This window comes from Callorhinus ursinus, unplaced genomic scaffold, assembly GCF_003265705.2.
Source record: "Callorhinus ursinus isolate GAN/ISIS: 27379988/994484 unplaced genomic scaffold, GSC_fseal_2.0 scaffold14, whole genome shotgun sequence".
NCBI classification, from domain to species: Eukaryota; Metazoa; Chordata; class Mammalia; order Carnivora; family Otariidae; genus Callorhinus; species Callorhinus ursinus.
In genome coordinates this window covers 21,522,545-21,538,118 of record NW_027397076.1, presented here as the reverse complement: position 1 = coordinate 21,538,118, position 15,574 = coordinate 21,522,545, and the positions used below count along the sequence as shown (strand labels likewise).

The 15,574-nt window shown below is 33.5% G+C and overlaps 1 protein-coding gene across 3 annotated transcripts in view; it reads right to left on the bottom strand.

The window, feature by feature from the left end:
- MGAT4C (MGAT4 family member C) overlaps positions 1–15,574 on the bottom strand; it is a 1,003,641-nt gene that overhangs the window by 125,667 nt on the left and 862,400 nt on the right. For all 3 annotated transcript variants that reach the window (XM_073900560.1, XM_073900562.1, XM_073900561.1), the window contains 2 exons: positions 6,499–6,554; positions 732–815 (listed from right to left, as the gene is read on the bottom strand). In XM_073900560.1, the coding sequence (XP_073756661.1) occupies positions 732–752 (21 nt within the window). In that variant the 5' untranslated portion in view covers positions 753–815; positions 6,499–6,554. The remainder of the gene's footprint in view (positions 1–731; positions 816–6,498; positions 6,555–15,574) is intronic.

The window sequence follows — 15,574 nt, the reverse complement described above, 5'->3', positions numbered from 1 at the left end:
AAGTGTGAAATATAATGAGTTTTAAAAAAATAATTTCTGATCTCAGGAGGCAACAGAATCATTAAGAAATACAGAAATCATTTTTCTGTATATGCACACAAAACAATCCTAATTTGAAGGAGGAGTTCTAAGGGCCAGTGGAACAGATGTGGCTTATAAAATCTGGGCTGCATATTACTTTATTCATTACTTTTTGAAAATAAGACCTCTGTGGTCTTACAGTAGATACACTATTCAGAAAGCTGGAAGAGGGTGCTTTGGGCACTAGGATGGAATTTTGGAAGACTTACAGTTTCTACCTGGCATAGAGACAAGGTCATATAGCAAATTTGGTATATTCCATTTAGTGCCACATCTTTACCGGACATGGAGAAGACATAATACCAAAAGAAAATTCCCTTTAAACATGACAGCATTATCCCTTGGACCATTCTCTTCTTAGTTTTTGGAAAAATTTGTATTCTCTCTAAAAACTGGGGAAAGATGATAACCATATTTCATATACTTGAAGAGATTTCTACAAAAGGGAGTACAGATGTGATCAGAATGACAAATGGACTTAACACCCCCCACAACTCCCTGTTTGTATATGACAGTTGTTTTTACTGAGAATGTGGGCTAAATTCTAACTAAAACTCATAAACTGCCTTACTTGGAGGACTGAAGGCTGGGTATGTGTGTATGAGAAGCTTTGTGGGAACATGATGTTGGAGGACAAATTTGAATCTTACCTGCATCTCTGGAACAGACATCAGATATTGGAGACCATACCAAACAGGATTCTTGCTATGTACACTAGATATAGACAACTGCACCTATCAAAGATAAACAGCATTTTGTTTGTGGTAGTTCTAGGCTGTCACGTCTTACCCAGGGAAGAATTTTAGAGCAAAAAGCAAAGGCTCCCTGTTTGTAGTGCCTTTGGGTCTCATTCATTCTCACATTGCTGTATCTCTGAATTGATGAGGTTCAAACAGTAAAGTAACCATTCTCACTTTTCTTAACCCATATAATGGGTTGTAGAACATCTTAATACATGAGATTACTTAATAGACAAGGATAAAGATAAACGACAGAAAAGAAGAAGCAAACAAGGTAAAATTACGAGATACGTAACAATAAGGGGACTACCATGTGGAAGAATAGATTCTTTCCTATGGAATAGAATTATTTCAAGGAATAAGAAGGCATTTTAGACAACAGCTAACTGTTTTTGAAAACATGATTGGAAAGGACATTTCACCAAGAAACTTCCAGTACATTTCAAGTGATGAGCTAGAATCCTGAAATAGGAAAGACTTCATAGAGACAGAAAAATGATGTTAAATTAAAATAATAATAATTCGAAATAAAGGCAATGAATGACAGTTGCACAGATTTAAAAAGAAGTGGAATATATGTCTCAAAATTTCTATTGGAAATCAGAAAACTTATTTAGTTATTCATTCAAAGAGAATAAATTCTGTATAATAATAATTGGAAATAAAATAAAGCTAAAAAATAGGAAGTTTTAAATAAGACAGAAGACTGGGCCCCTGGGTGGCTCAGTTGGTTAAGCGACTGCCTTCAGCTCAGGTCATGATCCTGGAGTCCTGGGATCGAGTCCCACATCGGGCTCCGTGCTCAGCGGGGAGTCTGCTTCTCCCTCTGACCCTCCCCCCTCTCATGCTCTCTCTCTCTCTCTCTCTCTCTCTCAAATAAATAAATAAATAATCTTTAAAAATAAATAAATAAATAAGACAGAAGATTAAATCTATTAGTTATGACTATACAAGAATCAGGTAAAATTACCTATGAAAGACAAAGATTTCCAGATTAGATTACAAAGTAAAATAAGTATATGGTATTTATTAGAGACAAAGTGGAATAATAAGTTTAAAAATGAACTTTAAACAAATCTTTTTCATTTTTTTATATTTTTGTAAAGAGTTTTATTTATTTATTTGACAGAGAGTGAGCACAAGCAGGGGGAGGGGCAGCCAGAGGGAGAGGGAGAAGCAGGCTCCCCACTGAGCAGAGAGCCCGACATGGGGCTCAATCCCAGGACCTTCGGATCATGACCTGAGCAGAAGCCAGACGCTTGACCAACTGAGTCACCCAGGCGCCCCTAAACAAATCTTTTTAAAAATGTTTTATATATTTATTTATTTATTTATTTATTTATTTATTTATTTATTTGGGAGAGAGACAGAGACAGAGACAGAGAAAGGGAGCATGGGAGGAGCAGAGAGAGGACAAGCAGAATCCATGCTGAAAACAGAACCTGATGTGGGGCTCCATCCCAGGACCCGAATATCATGACCTGCACTGAATGAATACTAGAGTCAGACACTTAACCCACTGAGCCACCCAGGTGCCCCAACAAATCTTTTTAAAAAATTCCCTTATGTAAGTCAGTATTAATATTTAATATCAAATAAAGAATAATTTAGGAAAAGTAAATAAAATGAGGTGCCTTCCAAGTTTAATAAAGAAAAAAAATGCATGAGAGCTATAACAAATTATAAAGCAGTTGTGCAAAACAGATAATAGAAACTTTAACCAAAGCAAGTATAATGGAGAACTCTAGTTCACAATTTATCAATTCTTGACAGATTAAAGAAGAGTACAGAGAACTTGAATTATATAATTACTAAAGGACATTTAATATATGTATTAAATTTGGTGTGCTATACACCTAGAAGAAACATTTTTTTTCAAAATCCACAAAACATTTTCAAAAATTGATACCAATTCAAATGTAGAAATAATATATCACAGTTTCTGACACTGTGATAAAGCTGGATAATAACACAATTTTAAATGATCAAAACAAAACAGCAAATACTGGTAATATGCTGTATATATGTATAAATGTATATCAATTCATATATATATGTATATATATATATATATATCAATATCTGAAATAACTCAAAGAGAATCTGAAAGGTACAATTGCAGATTACAGAGAGTCTCCAACTTACAATGGTTCAACTTATGGTCTTTGATTTTATGATGGTGCAAAAGCAATTTGCATTCAGTAGAAACTGTAATTTGGATTTTCAACTTTGGTCTTTTCCCAGGCTAGCAATATGCATCTCATGATGCTGGCTGTGGCAGCGAGCCTCGGGTCCCAGTCAGCTACGTGATCATGAGGGTCAACAACCTATGTACTTACAACTACTCTGTACCCATATAACCGTTCTGTTGTTCATTTTCAATACAGTATTAAATAAATTACGTGAGATATTCAACACTTTATTATAAAACAGGCTTTGTTCTAGATAATTCTTCTCAACTGTAGGCCAATGTGAAAAGATTATGTTCAAGATAGGTTAGGCTAAGTTATGATGTTTGGTAGATTAGGTGTCTTAAATGCATTTTTGGTTTAGGATATTTTCAACTTATGATGACTTTATTGAGACCCATTGTAAATTGAGGAAGATCTGAGCTTAGAAATAATGACAAAGAGAAACATATCAAAACATATAGAGCTGTATTGAAAGAATAAGAATGAAAATTCAATTTAATAAGCTTAAGTCCAAACCAACACAATGTTTTATTTAAAATATGAACCGGAGTTTCATGCCTCTGCAGCATGTTACAAAGGAAGGAATGTAATGCAACTTTGGAGTGTAAGAAAGGAATGCAAAGAACTTTGAATGTGGTTGATTGTGTATGAAACCAATCAAAAGCGAGTAGATCATAAGTCTATTCATTTTTTAAAATGTTTTCATTACTATGGAAACCAGGGGAATGACCTAAGATTTCTTTTACTTTTGAACATTAAAATGATCAACTGTTTTTCTCATACTGTCTTGCTGTTAGGTGGGGCCAGTACCTAACAGTTCTACCTATTGCAATGGGAGCAGAAGTGATAAGTGCTAATCATACGCCTGGCCCATGAAATTATCTAGGGGCTTCCTCAATTTGCTTTTCCCTTCCTCCTCTGTATATAAAGTTTGATAAGAACTGAAATAATGACTTGTGCAGCCACACCATAGAAGGAATTGGGCCCCTGCATAAAGCTCATAAGACAACCACTCTGCAGACTTCTATACCCAATTCAACTCCAAATACCTTCTACAGTTGGGCTAGTATGTATTTAGAACTGTATTTGTCACAGGTCCTTGGTATACCCTAAATAACGAACAAGAAACAAAATATTATATTAAGCAATAAAATACAGATAAAATCATTTCTGTATTTAGGAATACAGAATTTGACATTCTAAATTAAATACCACTACATTAAATAAAGCCCCAAGTAAAAGAATCATATGCAATGAGCAAGTGGAGTTTATTCTAGAGTTTTATTTGTAACATATATGTAAATGTTTAATAGATAACTCATCTTATTTTTGTGACAGGCATCTTAAACTAATCAGGTTTATAACTAAACCCTTTTTTTCCTCTCAAATCTGCTCCTCCTTCAAGTTTTCTCCTTCTTTGTAGGTTTGCTTCCATTTTATCAATTACTCGAGCAAAAATGTTGGTTTCATCTTTGACTCTAGTTTTCTCACATCTCGCATTGTCAATAGGTGATGTACTGTTCTACTCGCAAAATTCTTCTGGATTCTGACCATTTCTTATAACTTCTCAGTCACCACTCTGTTCCAACATACTCCCATATCTCACCTGTATTACTTTTTATTAACTAGCCCTCATGATTCATCCCTTGCCTCTGGGAGCATGTTCAGTAGTCAGAATAATCTTCTAAATATAGGTGAGACTGTCATTCATCAGTTCAACGGTTCCTCGTCTTATACAGAATAAAAGGAAACATCCTCTAGTGCCTGCAAGGACCAATGGGATCTGGACCACTATTCCATTCTGTCTTTTGGACTTGTTCCCCTGCCTCTCTCCCTTGATTGAGCAGGCTCTAGTAATTGCTCTCATTGCTGTTTCACTAATAAGCCAACCACACTCCTTGTTTAGGACATTTGAATTCACTTCCCTGTCTTGAATGTTCTTGTAACCTATAGCCACATTTCTTACTCCTTCCTTTATTCCTAACTCCAGTCACCCTGAATAAAATAGCTACGTTTTTCTTTATATACCTCTTATTATGCTTTTTTTTTTTCCTCCATAGGAATTATCAGTACCTGACATTTCCTACTTACTTAGATGTCTTCTTCATCACTACGGGGTAAGCTCCAGGAGGCAAAGGACTTTAGTTTCTTTAGTTGAGTAAATGAATGAGGAGAAAGACTGTTTAACATTAGTGATCTATTAACATAATTTGTCACAACAATAGATAGAAGATCAAAGGAGAAAAATCTTATGGGATGAAAACTGGAAAGATACTAGACAGAATTAATTTCAGTATTAACAAAGACTGTATCAGAATTCTTCTTTAATATGATAATGAACATCAATCTTAAAAACTAATGTATTAAGGAGTACTGAAACAGAAAAAGAATTCACTTTAAATTTCAGAAACTAGCTAAAAATGTCCTACTTAACACTAAATTTAACATTTGTCTGAAAGTTATATAACCAATGCAATATGGGTCAAGAACATAAATAAGAGACAACTCACTATTTTTACATATGTTAAACTAGGAAAATCCAAAAGTATTAACTGAAAATATATTAGATATTTTGGGAGAGCAATTGGAAAGATCTTTGCTTTCTTCCTTTTTTCTGTTGACCAGGATTTTGTCACCATAACTCTAAACTGCTTATCAGAGTCTCAGATGTGATTCACAGTTCCAGTTAAATGGCTGCAACAATTTCAGACCTCACAACTAAAGACAGAAAGTGTCTATTTAGGTAGCTTCCAGAAGTATCCTGCAAATGTTGCTTCATCAGCGTTCAGTGGGTCAGTAGAGGGTTTCTGGACAAATCCTAATATCAGAGTGAATGGGATGTGCTCATTTGTTTAAACAATTTGTGGGGTCCACTAGTAGAACTGAAACGACATGTGCTGTGTTGAAAAAAGGTTGAACACTCCAAAATCAAACTACTTTTTTTTACAAGAGTGATATTAATGAGGTTATGAAAATTGGTGATGTATACTATATATTTAATAATTGCCTTTAAGGACAAAATTATAGTCTCCCCTCCACAAACACACCAGAACAGAGGGATTATTCAATTTTATTCCCACAGCCCAGGGGATAGCTGGTTTCTGAGCTTGTATGTTTCCTTAATGAATAGTTTTCATCAAAAATGTGAAATATTTTTGTCTTAAAATTTGTCTTAAATAACATTAATTTCCTTGACAATGTTAGTTCTGGTGAATAAATATTAGAGATTGTTATAACAAAAATAAAGAAAAAACCTATGTAAATCCATACTGAATATGAAGTATAAGAAAGGCAAAAATTAGCAATTTCCAGGCCAAATATAATAAATGGCTTTCAATTAAATTTTATAAGGACAAAACAATATTTAATATCCAAAGATTTGTTTTAGAACTCTGCATTTCTTCAGGTTATATCAAAGAAAAATAATATCTTTATATTGTAAAAATGGGAAACACAAGGCAATGCATTCAATACCAGTGGCTTACCTGAACATGGTATTATGGTATCATGGAATAATGAAATTCTCCCAGGTTGCATTCTCCTTCATTAAGAAAGTTAATAGAAATTCATATGTAAAATAAAGTAAATACAGGACTATCATATTAATTTAGACTGTGACAGAAGTAATGTTCTTAATTATTTTTTCTTTGAAATAGTCTATAAATAATACATTCATTATTTAATATTCAAATTTATATTAATATCTGGATATAATGTTCATTTTAAATTTACAAACTACAGTAAACTGGTCAAAATATCCCCCATCTGAATTAAACTTACTACTGAACTAAAACTGTATTTTACTTAATTTGAATATATGTTGATGCAATCAGCACTGACTATTATGATTATTCTTAATACCACCACCACAACCATCACATTTTTACTTTTTTTACTATTACCAGTACTATTACTATAGTATTTATTGCTTTGATGCCACTATAAAACCGTGGTTATTCACTAAACAATCCAGACTTTTTCTTAGTTTTGTAGTGATTTCTCTCAAGCTTCTCAGATCCCATCATTCATCCTTTTACGTGGTAGAGGGTTCAGAGGAAAAAGCAGTTAGGAACACACAAATCTTGGCCAGTTAATAGCTAGATAGCTTTGTTTTATTTATTTATTTATTTATTTATTACTTTTTCAATATTTTTTATTCTTAACATATATTGCATTATTTGTTTCAGAGGTACGAATTGTGTTGGATAGCTTTCTTTTAGTAATAAATTCTCTCTGAGTCTCAGTTTATTCCCACATAAAATGTGATAACTATGTATCTTTTAATTTGGTGAAAAAATAGTAGGATAATGTATATGAAATATCTGTATCTAAGAAATGATAAAAATGATAACGTATATATTATGCTTGAGGATCAAGAAATACTAACTCATTTTTTTTCTTACCCAAGCAGTGACCCTCATCTTACTGTGCCTTTTTAAAGATATTCTTGATATGGTGAGTTTTCTTATTCTTTCATAATTTTATGTTTATCATAATATTGTACATTTGGGTATTCTCTGGGTCCATTATATTTTTCTTGGAGAAAATAATCTGAATAATAGCTGATGTAATATATATTCATTAATGACAGGACATTTTGCAACAATTCAAAGTTATAATGAATTTAGCATTTGTGCTCTTGTTATATATAAAGTCTTTCTTTAAATAAAAATCACTGTTAGTGTTCTCCAGAAAAATATGCTGAAATATTTTAGTGAATTGTTATTGGCTTCATGACACTAGCCAGATTTTAAAGTTTATCTTCCTAGACTCCTAATTCTTTAAGGATAATTTACTAAGCAAATTAGTAGTACCATAGTAAAGAGGTCATATATGTAACAATTTTCTTTTTCTGTCTGCACAAAACAACTAATAGAAAAATAATTTAGTTTGAAAAAAATAAGCAATGTGGGCTGTATATTATATATAGCTAAAATATTGGATACATTAATATCATAGCCATAATTAATAGTATTCTTCAAATAAAAACTATCATATGCCCTATTTAATTCAATTATAAGATTAAGACCATCTAGTACAATTTTCAAGTCAAGATAATACTAAAAAGGGGCGCCTGGGTGGCTCAGTTGTTAAGCGTCTGCCTTCAGCTCCGATTGTGATCCTGGGATCGAGCCCCGCATCGGGCTCCCTGCTCAGCTGGAAGCCTGCTTCTCCCTCTCCCACTCCCTCTGCTTGTGTTCCCTCTCTGGCTGTGTCTCTCTTGACAAATAAAAAAATAAAATCTTAAAAAAAATAAAGGGAATACTAAAAAGGCAGTAAGTTGTATGTGGCACAAATGATTAAAATGAATCATTCCATAATTTCTTTTGGTTATAATAAGTTGATCTCTCTCTGGACAGCTTTCCACACCAAGTTATTTCAGGAATTGCTAGGCTGTGTAGGTTCATAAATTTTTATTGTAACACTGAAGGTTTTTTTTTTTTAATCTCTTTATCCTGAATCTAGTATCAATGTATTAAATGAATACTCAATAAATACTGTCTGATTGACTGGGAACACCTGAAATAGTTGCTTTATTTGGATGCAAATATAATAAGTGACTTTTAATGGAACAGAATGAGTAGCTTCATGCTAAGTAGAATATGAACTTTCTTTTTGGCAGTATAAATTGATTCTGAAATTCAATAATGTTTGGACTTTTTTTTTTTGCCTGAAGTTTCCTATTAAACTTTTGTCCTAGAATAACTCTTCTTCTGATCAGTTTTTCCACAATCTAGTGAAATATATAAAACACTTAACAATATTTGTAAAAATGTTCTTTTAAGTAAAACACAAATGAAAAATTGATAGTGTTAAATGCCATTATTTCCAACCTCAAAAGGATTCCAAATCGATATGTCAAATTAAGTCAACTTACACATTTATCTCTAAGTATGGCACTGTCCACATTTTTATTGTCTTAATAGACTCATTTTTTAATTTTATTTTTTTTGGCTGAGTCTACTATTTCCTTAGTTCTGACACATAGTAACCTGTTCTCCACAATTCTCTGCTTGAGAGAATCATCTGCTGACTCTTTGAGTTTAAGTGTTTTTCTAAGTGTGTAAAAAAAGTGCCTTTATTAATTGTTTGTTCCATAGTCATGTTTGCACAATTTTGTATAAAAGAAGTATAGAAAGACATAAATACAAATTGACTTATTATGCTCAAAGTTGTGGTATTAATGCTAACAATACTAAGTGATAAATTGGGAGAAGCTATTTGACACAACATGAATTAATACTGGAATATATAGAGATACTCTTGCAAATAACAGAAATGCAATAGCATTTAGGAATTGGAAATGCAGGAGTGCCTGGTGGCTCAGACGGTTAAGCATCTGATCCTTGATTTTAGCTCAGGTCATGACCTCAAGGTTGTGAGATGGAGCCCCATGTAGGGCTATGTGTTGGGTGTGGAGATTCCCTCTTTTCCCCTCCCTCTGCCCCTAACCCCTTCTCTCCTTCTCTGAAAAAAAAAAGGAGGAATAGGAAATGCAATAGTAAAATAGAAGAGTATTAATATGAAACCAACTGAATGAGAAACCTGAATGGCTAATAAGTGTACAAAAGGATATTCCATTTACTATTAATGTAACAATTAAAAATTAAAACAATAATAACATTATACTGATAAAATCATCATTTTTTTAAATCCAATACTACCAAATTTGGTGATGTTTGGAACCAATTAGCCTCATAAACTGCTGGCAGATATGTATATTGATATAGATTTTTTGTAGAAAATTTGGTAATCTTTAGTTAAAATATGTATTTGTATACCCAATGACTAAGAAACCTTCCGTGTGTTCTTCAGAAATGCCTGAGGGAAAAAAAAGTGAACAAGTGAACCAATGCAGCATTGGTTTTGATAGCAAGGCACTAGATTAGAGGTAGCATAGATGTCTATATATAAGAGAACTGATAAATGTTGTAAATGCATGCTTTCTATATAGCAAAATTGTTCCTTAAAATCATATTACAGGATTTATTTATGGAGAATTCCCTCAAAATACAAATTTATAGAAACAGATTAATGGTTCTAAGGGCTAGGGATAGAAATGGGGAGTGATTATAAATGGGCACAAGTTTAGAAACATTCTAAAATTAAATTGTGGTGATGTTTGTACAACTCTATAAATATACTAAAATTCATTGAAATGCACACTGAAAATAGGTAAATTTTATGGCATTTAAATTATATCTCAATAGGGCTGGTAATTTATGAAATAACAAAGACAAATTATAACATAATACTATTTATCTTTGCAAATACATACAAAAGCAAATATATACAAGAGCCAAAGAAACCAACTACTTTAAGTGGATTTTTATAAAGAGAATGCAAATACAGAATTGGGGTGTGACTCCATAGGACAATACGTGTATGACAGTAAATAAGCCTTGTATGTACAAATGTGTGCCTTAACTTGACAATGATTAACTCGTTGTCTCTGGGAAAAAAATAAAATAAAGCAATATAAATCGAATGTGGTACTTGATGAAAGTCCAGGAGAGGATAACTTTTTATTAACATAGAGTTTGGAGAATCCAAAGTGCTGTGCTGTTTATTACAATTCCCAGGAAGATTTGGAGGTATTCAGTGTAGATCAGAATAGGACAATGAACAAGGAGACTAAACTGGGCAAGGGGTGGGATTTTGTATGAAAAATATACATTCTTCCTTGTTGTTATCATAATTATGTTCTCTTTTATATTTATCAAAAAGACAGGAGTCGGAAGTATTCATCTATTTAAATGACATATCTTTCTTTTTTAAAATATCTCAGAAAATGGCTTTTAACCATGAAGCTCATAGAGATCATTGCTTTTTAAAAATACATTATGATAGGAAATTGAATTTAAACCTTAGTCTATAAGATATGCTTGGTATAGAAAATTAAATTTGTGGATGTTATGATAATTATTCTACATTCTATAAAGAAGATTCACGTTTCAATTGTTAACTCCTACTCTATACACTGCATATGTCCTCTCCCTTTTTTCTTGTTTTTTTGTTTTTCTTTTTTTTCTTTTTCCCTAGATAAAGCACCTGAATCTTTGGCTTAGCATCTCTGTGTAATTCTGCTAATAATAAAATATATCTCCAATAGATTCTCATACAAACATATGCAAGTCTCTTTCTTCTATAATCATCATCTGTTAGAAAGAAATTGGCAGACAATATGTACTTATAAAGTACAGATTCATTGATTTGCTCACTTTTTTATTAGATCAGATTGCCTTTTAATTGTAGCTAAGAGAATTTCCAGCAAAGAGATTGGGAATAAGTAGTTAAGCATGACAGTAGTCTGTCACCCATCAAAACCTATAGCCTCCTTACTTGTAAATGAGGACATGACTACCTCTGCTGCCTTCTAAACTTTTGGAAAAATTTAGGAACAAATGAGTTTATGTGAAAAAACATTTGAAGATCTTCCCCTAATTGAAAAAGTATGATAGTCTAGATGGACAAATCATTTTCCTTATATGCTCTTGCATAATATCTAAGGATAATCACAGTTACTGTGATGACTATAACAGTCATAAATAGAATTAAGTCAGTGCTTATTATGCTGACTTGTTATGCTTATTATAATGCAGTTTATTCTGTAACTACCTACATTGTACATGGATCCAAAATCTTTTTCTGTAAAAATCCAAAAGGAAGCTGGAATTCACAATGAAAAACAAAGTTTGGGTCCTGATAAATCTTCGTTAATAAACATTCAGATAAGTAAGAAAGATGAAATCTACTTAAGGAGGAAAAAAATCTGAAAGCAGTTTATTAATGGTATTGACCTGGTTCTTTTGGAAGATACATATTCAATTAGAAAAAAAACAAAACAAAGTAAAACATCTCATTTGTGGAGAACTTAATGATATGCAATTTAGCTCTTAAATCTAGATTTTATTCCAAACTGAAAAGATTTTATTCCCATTATTATTTTGCTATAAAATATTTATGAGAAACCCAAAAAGTTTAACTGCTGTGTTTGAATTTTCCATTTTTCTTAAATTCAAGAAAAGAAAGTAATATGTAATAGACAAAATAATCCTGATTATGTTGTATATAACTATGTAACTAAAATAATTGTGACCATTTTTGTTTTTCCAATTTTGATAGCCTCACTTAGATTCAAATACTATTTTGCTTATTTTTAACATTCTTGCTGAAATGATTCACAAATATAGTTCCAAAAAGTAATATTTTCTTTGGTTAACGAGTAATTTTTATTCTATATTTTTGTTTCAATGGTACTTTTTCAAAACTGTTATGGAAGTACATAACTTTGTTAAAACCTACATTAACTTCAAAATTTAGATAACATAAATTTTAAAGTTTTTAATTTCTTGAAATACCCAAAAGATTTAGATAGAAAAATAAAGCCTTTTTTTATATTGTGTGATTTTTTTGTTATAATTAATGTTTATAAATTCAATGACCCTTCACTCCCCCAAAAAGTTGTTTTATATATATTTTTTTAATCAAAGGTTTCATGTGTCTGATAGTAGTATAGCTCATTTTTCTTTTTTTCCTTTCTTACCCTCACTAATGAAACTGGTAATAGCTTTGGACCCCATGCCATTTTGTCATGTAGTTACAACTTGTCCTTTTATAAAAGAAAATTAAAAACTGCTGAGTTGTTATAGATACTAATGGCTGTTAGAAAAGTATCATAAAAGGCTCTTTCTGGAGCATTGCTAAGCTTTTATGTCATTATTCATGAATGACTAATGCATTCAAAGGAGAAGAGTGCTGATCTCCTAGGCTAGGATGATGGACAGTGGAGAGGGAAAGAGTGGCTGACAGAAAGCTTTTTGTCATATGTGAAGATCTAATAACAGGCTTGTCCTCACTGAGATATTTCAGCTGAACTCAGAAAAAGAAACTTTTATTACATGTGAGGTTATCATTCATGGTATCTCAAATCACCAGGGACAAATCTACTGGATACTTTTGGATAACTGAGTACATTAAAGTACATTAACAATCCCAAACTTCAAAAAGTAATAAATAGTAATGCCATGAAACTACACTTTTTATTTTGTTTTGCTGGGTAAACAAGTCTGTTTCTGGGGCTAAAAACACACATCCTCCCCCACACTCAGTCGGTGTCTCATCCCAGGCCTATAGCACTGAACTCGAGAGACCCAGGACCTCCCTCTCTGAGTTGTATATGTGTATGTGTATGGTGGGACTCCTGGGGTAACATCTGGAGGCATTCCTCTTGAGTGCTCTGTCACAACCTCCAGAGATGCGCAGTCTCAGGCAAGGTGGTAGCATGGTCAGAGTTTGAGAATCAAAACAGGGCTGATAGGCAAACTGCAGGTGTTGGAGGGCAAAGAGGGCAGCATCATGAATGAGGGCAGAGAGGCTGCTTAGTGGTAGATGCATAGGACCTGTGCCCAGCCTCAAGCTGGGGGGCCACAGGGATGTGGCAGGTGGCCACGTACACCTTGATCTTGATCTCTCAGAAGTCAAGGAAAGTATTCTTCAGGCAGTGTCCACGAAGGAGACAGCGTCCAGGTGCAGAATGGAGGCTATGCAGAGGTAGGCCCAGGGCCATCAGTGTGGACTGAATTAGGTAATGCCATGAAACTACACTTTTAAGATTTCCTTTCTCCTACCAGATCACACACACACACACACACATATACACATATATATATATATATATTACTCAAGCTGTGGGCAGTAAAAAGAATCATAAATAAGGCCTCTCCATTTGTTGTTCTTTGACTATAAGCAATGGAAACAAGCTCTAGGCTAATAAAACATAACATGAATTTACTAGAAGGATATGGAGTAGCTTTCAGAATCCTAGGAAAGTTTGGAGATTAAGGACAGGAGCCAAAGAAGTTTCTGGAATTGTGGTGAGAGAAACTAAGGGGCCATCTTATTGGAATAATAACATTAGTAAGAATCAGCTCCCAGTATTTTTTGCTTTAAATGTTTTTCAGTTCAAAATTTGAATCTGAAGAGAGAGAGCCATGTGACTGTCAGAGGAGAGTATGTACGTGAAACCTTATTTGTGAGGTTTCACGCAAAGGCTAAGACATGTAATTTCTCAAGGAAATATTGAGAATTACAAAAGGGAGGGGGAGATAAATGCTGGGAAGATAAAAAGAAAGTCATGAACTATACCTGGACTCTTCAAATCTGTGTGTGTGTGTGTGTGTGTGTGTGCAATAATTATGAACGTACACTATTTACATAGTGCCCTAAGCTTCGTGCCTCATGGTGAGACTGATTAGAATCTGGCCCTTAGAGAACATCTGTCAAGTCTTTGATCTCGCAGCACCTTAATATCATGTAGAAATACACTAATTTACCAGGACACAGTGTGTACTTTTAAGATTCAGATGATCTACCAATACACTAGGCCCAGGCACATCATTGCTAAACTAAGATGAGTGTGGAACCTGGACACAAATTACTTACCAGGTAAATGCTTCATGAATTTTTGCCATGACTGGTTTGGCTTAGGGATACAGTTAAATTATAGTAAGATTATACAAGAAAGCACTTTTGTTCATTGGGACTAAAATTGTAGTCCTAGATTCTTTAAAATAATTTAAAAATTTGTTTCATAATTAGAGAATTAACTTTGGCTTAATTTTTTCAGAGATTTGTGATTTGCATAGGGAATTTGATTCTGCAAACAGTGTTGTCTAAAATAGCAATAAACAGAGTCCATAAAATAACCACGCGGTAAGCCTGTTGGATGTATCAATTACAAATTATTTATTTGAGGAGCCAAGAATAGAGATGTGTAAGTGGAGAGTAAGTTGAGGAAGTTTAAAAGCTTTTGACAGCCTGGTGGAGCAGGGATCATAAAGAAGAAGGTATAGACAGGCAAGTCTATGTATTAAAGGAGCTTAGTCAGCACCCTGGATTTTCATGGTTCCTAGACTGTCATGCAAGAGCATCCAAAATCTCCCCAGCACCCAGATGGTGCTCAGAAGTAAGCGGACAGATCATCCTTCAGGCCAGAGGAGAAATCACTCTGATGGAGGGATGTGACATGGACTTGTTGCCCTGGAGAACACTAGCATCAGGAAACCAGGCAGAGCCAACTCAGGGCATTCAGACCAACAGGGGCAGACACATAGAGTATGTAGGATGTCTTGAGCAAAATGAAAAAGTAGGCACCTCCTTCCCACTGCTGCCAAAGTGGCATTTACATAAGTTCCTGTTAAATTAACTAAACAAGGAGGTCATTAGATTGACACGACTCTAATGCCCTGGCGGCCTACATGAGCAAACCAAAATCTAAGGTTACAAAACTAAAATGTTAACGACAACCCATCACAAATAACCATTTAGGCATTAAGCTGTAGCAAATCTTTTCTTTCTTCTTTCTTTCTTTCTTTCTTTCTTTCTTTCTTTCTTTCTTTCTTTCTTTCTTTTTCTTTCTTTCTTTCTTTTCTTTCTTTCTTTCTGTATTTATTTGCTTCTGTCCTTTCTCTTAAGTCTTTCCCTTGGCTCATGTTCCAGAGTGCTCCTAACTACATCTGTTTTGGGCCTCCCCCATTCCAGTCAATTTTTGGTCAAATG